The 6993-nt window shown below is 59.9% G+C and overlaps 1 protein-coding gene across 3 annotated transcripts; it reads right to left on the bottom strand.

Moving 5' to 3' along the window:
- Positions 1-833: 833 nt before the first annotated feature.
- On the bottom strand, positions 834-6653 carry TMEM18 (transmembrane protein 18). Of its 3 annotated transcripts, none has more exons than XM_036873792.1 (6): positions 6530-6653; positions 5453-5590; positions 3962-4037; positions 3083-3137; positions 1910-2003; positions 834-1822 (listed from the first exon to the last, which is right to left on the bottom strand). In XM_036873792.1, exons 1-6 carry the CDS (start codon positions 6584-6586, stop codon positions 1730-1732), a joined length of 513 nt encoding a protein of 170 aa, XP_036729687.1. In that variant the 5' UTR covers positions 6587-6653; the 3' UTR covers positions 834-1729. The 3 variants fall into 3 exon arrangements, with proteins under 3 accessions (XP_036729687.1, XP_036729688.1, XP_036729689.1); XM_036873793.1 differs by having other exon boundaries at positions 5453-5587; XM_036873794.1 differs by lacking the exon at positions 3962-4037 and having other exon boundaries at positions 5470-5590.
- Positions 6654-6993: the final 340 nt, after the last annotated feature.

The following is a 6993-nucleotide window of genomic DNA, read 5'->3' as shown; positions in this document are numbered from 1 at the left end:
GAGGGGACCAGCCTCCCGCCCTCAGCCCCTCCCACCATACCCGTGCTCCCAGGGCACCGCGCTCACAGGGAACCGGCCAGCTCGGCCCTGCTCTCCGAGGAAATCACTCGGGACGCAGTGGACTCTTCTGAAGCCATGAGACCATTAGACACCCTGAACTGGAAATTTCCAGAAATGCACAATGAGGCATGCTGCCAGGTACAAGAAATTTAAAATCTGACTTCACATGAGATGCTGTTTTTTAAGCCGATTTTTAAAACGTTCAATACAGAAGTTTAAGACATCAAGGAGGGACTGGAAAAAATTTCAGGTTAAGATCTCCAGTAGATTTATCTAGGAAGTTCTACCTACTCACTTCTACAACTAATGTCAAAATTCAGGAAATAATTTCTCTACTGAGAGTTTACAACTACCTAGAAAAACTTTATATATCTGGATTTCAAGATTTAATTTCATAATCTGTCAAAGGGTCACCTTTTGAGCTTCTAAATATAAAAGCTTTCATATGAACAGATTTTCTTTTCTTTTTGAAATCTGAAGAATGTATTTCACTTATCTCGTGAAAATTATGGAAACTGTTCACAAAGTATTTTCTTAAACCCGAATCAGGAGCCAACAGCATTCTCTTTACGGAACGCTGTGTGTTCAGACAGGGGCTCTGCTCACCTGTCACCCTCCAGCTGCAGCTCCACGTGTGACAAGACCACGAGCGTCCTGCACAGACGCTGGTTTACAGAGCGGACATCACAGGGAAATAGTGCACCTGGTCCGATAAACCAACAGCGTCACGTCCCAGGACACCCAAAGGGTAAAAAGAAGGTGGAACATAGGAATATAATCAATCTTTGTATTTGCCATAAAAAAACCTGTTAGTTGAAACAGGTGAATGTTGACTGTGTTTACTTGTAACTTTCCTTCCAGAAAACAACTCAAGGGGCTCATCCAGCCACTGCTTCCGTGGATCCCGACGCGGGGCCTCGGAGTGTCGTCACATCTCTAACTGGATGAAAGGCAAGGCAGCCCCTCGTGTTCTGTCCTGTGGCAGCACCACACGGAGAGGCCACCGCTGTGCAAACCAGGGTGACAGAGGTGACACAAGGTGACACAGGGTGATGGAAGTGACGGGGGTGATGGAGGTGACAGGGGTGATGGAGGTGATAGGAGATGATGGGGGTGATGGGGGTTGACAGGGGTGACAGGGTGACGGAGGTGATGGGGATGATGGGGTGATGGGAGGTGACGGGGGGTGATGGAGGTGATGGGGGGTGATGGAGGTGACGGGGGGTGATGGAGGTGACGGGGGGTGATGGAGGTGATGGGGGGTGATGGAGGTGATGGAGGTGATAGGAGGTGACGGGGGTGACGGGGTGATGGAGGTGATAGGAGGTGATGGGGATGATAGGGGTGATGGAGGTGATGGGGGTTGATGGGGGTGACGGGTGATGGGGTGACGGAGGTGCCCACGTGTGGATGGCACTGTCCCTCACTCAGTCACCGTCCCCACGTGGACGGACGTCTGGTAGCTCACACGGTCACAGGAGTGCTGTGGACACGTGGCGGCATGCGCGGCTCCGTCTGCTTACAACTTAACTGGAGAGACGGGAGCCCCTGCAGGCCCGGCGAGGGCCCTGGTGGATGTGCGGTAAACTCTGTCCTAGAAGCTGGTCTAGGTGCATTCCAGGAGCGGACGGGGTCTGAAGGATGCTCGCGCGGGGCCGGCTCCGAGCCGTCACTCCTCCTTGGGTCTGCTCCTCGCCCTCCGCCTCTCCTGCAGGGTCCTCAGCTCGGTCATCTCGGTCAGGGTCTTGCGCACCCACAGGACCTGGGAAGAACCGTGCAGAGACGCCGTCAGAAGTGGACACGCGCCGTGTGGGGAGGACGGAGGCCTGGAGCTCTGTCACGCACGTACCACGATGGCCAGGGCGTTGAGCAGCAGGGGTGCCGAGAACACTACGGAGATGAACATGCCCCTCGAGTCGAAATACTGGTATTTCGAGAACAACCTGTTTCAAGAAAGATTTAAAGATTACGGGGCGTCACAACATGGCGTTCTCGTGATACTCTGCCTCAGGAGCCCCTCCACGCAGGAGGACGAGGTGGGCGCACAGCCCCGCCCGCACACAATGGCGACCTCAGTCCCTTTACCAGGCGACCCTCCTAACCCCGTGGGGGATGACCCCCAGGCCCTCCAGGGGCATTGCGGCCCCCATGCAAGCTCAGGCCGAGCCCCCGGAGAGGGGGACACGGCGTGGCCGGGCCAGGCTGCCCCCAGCGTCCCGCTCAGTGGCGGCGCAGGACACGAACTTTACGTCACTGACTCAGCGACAGTCATCGCCCTGGGCCCACAGTGAACAGAGCCCAGCGAGGGGTGCTCAGGGTGTGCGTCCTAATTAGAAGCGGAAGAGACAAAGCGGGGGCCGGGTCGTGCGGGGGGCCGAGGGTGGGCTCCTGACCGAACGACAGGGGCCTGAAGCCGCCGGGAGGGCACGGCGGCCGGGGCGCGGCTGTCACTCTGCTCTGAGGCCCGTGCGGTCCGGGTGCCGAAGGCAGAGCCGGGAGGCGGGGTGCTGATCGGGCCACGTCGTCCCCCGGGTTGCGGGGACACAGGGGGACGGCGGCGCTCCCCTCCCCACTCGTTCCAGCCTCCCGAGGGTTCCTGCCTGACCTGCGAGGTCCAGAAGGAGAAGCTGCGGCCCCAAGGGAGGAGAAGGCCTGGGGGCGGCTCTGGAAGGGGGGCCCAGGGGAAGGGTCGGCTCTACAGCACTCACTGGACACGGAGTGGGTTGCCCGGGTGTGTGAGCGGGAAAGGACACGCGGGTCAGGACAGAATGGCCGGTGTCCCGGAAACCGGGGAACCAGCGTTTTCAGGACCAAGTAAATCGTGGGTGGATCTCAGTCTCCCCGTCACGGACTAGAGCGCTTCTGTTTTGGGGGGGGGGGCCTCCAGGGCCCACGGTGACCGAGGAGACCGGACGGTGGTCACCGTCCAAGGCTCATCGTGAAGGAGGCTGGGGGCCTCCCGGTGTGCTCTGCCGCTGACGGGGACGGTGTCACGCAGGGTCCGCGTGCCCGGGCCGCTCACCTCCAGTTCACTGCCGCCGCTTCATTGATGTACTCCGCGCAGTAGACTAAGGTCACTGAGAAGAGAGCAAGCCCACGTGAGAAGTCAGGGGACCAGCCCACCGCCACCGCCTTACACATCCTTCACAACGTGCTACGTAACGTAAACGTGACAGAACAACGCCACGCTGGATGAGACGTAACTTCTATTTCACACATAACGTGAGGGAACATTACACAGAAAGGAAACCCGAGGTGACACACGAGGCCGGTGGTCTCGGTCAGACCAGGCCAGCCCTCAGCGGGGCAGCGCCGCGGGGACCAGGCTTCCTGCCCCAACACCACCGTGGCCGCACTGCGCCGTCTGCCGACCTCCCTGCCCCGCAGGTCACCATCGGGTGCAGGGCCGGCAGTGGAACCCGAGGGCCCTGAGACCAGAGCTGAAGGCCACCTGCCTCCACCCTCCGGCTGCCTGGACCCCCCAGTGGTGCTGGCGGCAAAGACACGGAGGGAGCACCGACCTGAGGGGACAGGAGCCGAGGGGACAGCCCTGGCCGCCCTCACAGTCCCACCTGGAGCGCAGGGAGCGCTGGGGGCGTGGGGAGGGGGCCCACCCAGGGCGGGAGGACCGCGGGCTGGCCCGGCACCACGTGCTGCTCAGGGCCTGGAGGGGGTGGAGGAGGGGGAGGACGGCCACCAGGAGCCTCAGCCTTGTAAAAACGTGCACACCCTCCGGTTCCTGGGGTAAAATGGGGGGAGCAGTCCTTGACCCCTCCCTCGACGACTGGACCCTGAGACGCACATCAAGGAAGCAAAAGAAAGGAGACGGGAGAGGAGAAGAGAGGCCTGAGCACGGGGGGTCCACCTCCCAGGAGGGCAACGTGATGCATCGACCACGCGCCCCACTCAGGAGCTGGGGAGCAGTGAACCAGTCTGTGCTTCGTTTGTGAAACTGCAGCAAGTAACATCCCAATCTTCTGCAGGTGTGAGAATTAAATGCGCCATCAGATGTGTAAACGCACTTAGACCAGCATCTATCAGCCCCACGCTAAAACAGTCGCCCTCTGTTCGTCCTTGAAAACAACAAACCCAAACGTAGCTCCCAGGTTCACAAAGCTGTTCAAGTATGGGCTCCTTGCATGAGGCTCTGTGGCTGAGGCCATCACCTTTTTTGTGCTTCCTGCCTCAGGGCCTTTGCACACATTATTCCCGGGGCTTGGAGTGTCCCTTCCGGCCCTCGAACGCCTGCTGCCTGGCTGGTTCCCCCGCACCCTTCCCCCCTCAGTTTACATGTCAGGGCAGTGACTTAAGTGCGGCCCCCTTCCAGGGTTTCACGGTGCTCCTGCCTTTCCTGCCATGATGCGCAGCAGGGCTGTGGTTACTCAGTGGATGCTGGGGCCCCACCAGCTCTACGAGGCTCGGGGGCCCGTCTGTCCTGCTCACCCCTCGCGTTCCTTACTAGGGCTCTCACGTAAAGAAATGAAGTAACAGCCATCCCTGACCGTCAGGACTATTTCTGTGATGCAGGCTTGCTGCTTCGCGCCTGTCCTAAGACGACCTCTTGTTTGGATTTCCCACCTTGCACAAGGCCAACTGAAAAATCACAGTTAAGATGAGTTTTTGGACTTTGTTAAACTACCAAGCAAGATCTTCAGCATCTTCCCAACGTCCGCAAGATTAAGAGCCCAGCATAGCCTCTGAGGCCCCGGCCCACCTTTCCTGCCTGAACGTACTTCTAACTGGTCAGCGTCAGAATGTGGTTCCTCTGACACCTGGCCCACCCTTTCTGTCCGTCACCCCTGTGCTCTCACCCGTTGCCTCCGCCCCAGATGCCAGGCCTGGGCCAGACATCTGTTCCTTACCCGAAGAAAAAGAGATTTTACTCACTCTTTACAGCCCCTACCATGACTTCATCTCCTCTGTGAAATCTTTCTCAATGATTCCACACAGCTCTGTACCTTCTCCAAACCCTGTAGATCTTACCTTCAAAACTGACTCGGGCAGTGTGTTATTTTTGCACCACAGAGCTTTCCTTCCTGGTTTGCACTCCCTCCCAGAGCACGCAGAGCAGCTAAGCCCCCAGAGGAGCCTCTTGTACAGACTCAGCGTTTCGGCAAACCCAGCTCTCGTTTGTGTAACTGGTATTCAGCACCCTCCCAGGAACACAACAGGTGCTTGAGACGCCTTTCAAATCCAATATCCAAAATGTACCTTATCTTTACAGTACCCACAAGTGAAATATGGGAGTGGCCTGCAATCAAAGTAGAACACAAGACAGGAGCGTTGGGAGGCCTTACAAGTACATTCACATATCACTGGGGCTACAGAGAGAACGCGCACACGCGCTGCCGCAGCACACAGCCGTACTCACCCAGGCACTGGAAGTACTCACCGCGGAACTGTACTCACCCAGGCACAGGAAGTGCCCCACCTGCAGCTTATAGCTCCGCGATGAGAAGCAGGTGAGCAGCGCGCAGAGCACGTGGAAGGCAGCCAGCCCCATGAGCCAGGGCTCCGTCCAGTCCGTCTGCTGCAGGACACACAGCAGAAACCCCTCAGGGTCCCCCTGCACTGGACCAGGCTGCACGCTGCCTCCCCTCTGAGCACGTCCCGAGCGCCCCAGGCCTCACAGGACACGGGGAGGGGGAACAGGGACCCCCACTGCACCCACGTCCAGGGACTGTCACCCGGCCGTGCCTGGCTGCCCCCACACAGGACTGAAGGCTTTCCTACGTGTCGAACAGAACCGCACTTCAGGCTGGGAGAATCTAAAGACCCTCCTCCGCGGGGAGATGAGAAAGTGGTGCCTGGGTCGGGGATGCACTCGGTCGCCCCCAGAGGCAAAGCTACCAGTTCCTTAGAGCAGTGATTAAAGCCTCAGAAATCCGGGCCACCCAAACTTGCAAGACGTGGTTTTCTCCCGCCTTTGTGACACACACCCTGCCCTCCAGATAGTGCTGCGACCGCATGTCTGCTCAACTCCAGAGGTGGGCTCGTCCGCACCCCTGTACTCGGACTCCCTCCTTGAGGCTCAGGTCCCCCGGGGGCACGGGTGCTGGCGGAGCGGCCCGCGCCCCGCCACTCTGCCCACAGCGGGTCCACGCCACCCGGACCCCCCATCCCAGCCCAGGACGGCCCACCTCCCCGCTCCCCGCCGCCACGAGGTCCCAGCTCTCCCCGCAAACCCCCGACCCCCGACCACCCCGCACCTCAGCATCCCGCCTGCCCTGAAGGTCCTCCAACCTCGTCCCGCCCCCACGCCCCGGCCCCTCCCCGTCACGCCCCGGCCCCTCCCCGCACGCCCCGGCCCCTCCCCCGCCACGCCCCGCCCACCCAGATACTGGCCCCGACCCTGCACCCCCTCACCCACGCCTCCCGTCCGGCGCCGCCGGCCTCCCCGGCGGACGCTGGGAAATTTGGAGAGGCCCCTGCCGACAGCGACCGAACTGTCAAGGAGGCAGCAACTTACCGTGATCACGGCGGGGATGCTGACGGGGAACTTGCTGACTGAGAATGCAGACGACATCGCCCCCGGAAAGGCCCAGCCTCACCACCACCTTTTCGTCTTCCCCGCCCCGCCCGGATAGGTCAAGAAGTCCTCTGGTGTCCTCTCGCGTTATCTCCACTTGTCGCGATGCCTGCTGTGTCCGGAAGCGGCAGGCACCCTGCCATCTCGCGATATCTCCAGTGCCCGGTAACAAGTTCAAATCTCGCGAGATTCCGTGGTGTTAAAATAAATATAAGGGAATTACGAGTAGCCGCCAGCGTTGTTTTCCCCGCCGAGTTGCTGCGAGAGGGATGTTTTAGTTCTTCCTATGTGACGGGCGCTCATAAATGGCAGCTCGGAGGACTGGGGGCTAGTGGGCGTCCCTGCCTTCCTCACCCGCAACTCCCAGGGCTGGGGGCGTGGGGTATCGCTCAGGAGAGTGACCT

The sequence above is a fragment of the Balaenoptera musculus genome, chromosome 13 (genome assembly GCF_009873245.2).
Source record: "Balaenoptera musculus isolate JJ_BM4_2016_0621 chromosome 13, mBalMus1.pri.v3, whole genome shotgun sequence".
Lineage (NCBI taxonomy): Eukaryota > Metazoa > Chordata > Mammalia > Artiodactyla > Balaenopteridae > Balaenoptera > Balaenoptera musculus.
This window is presented reverse-complemented; position numbering and strand designations above follow the sequence as displayed.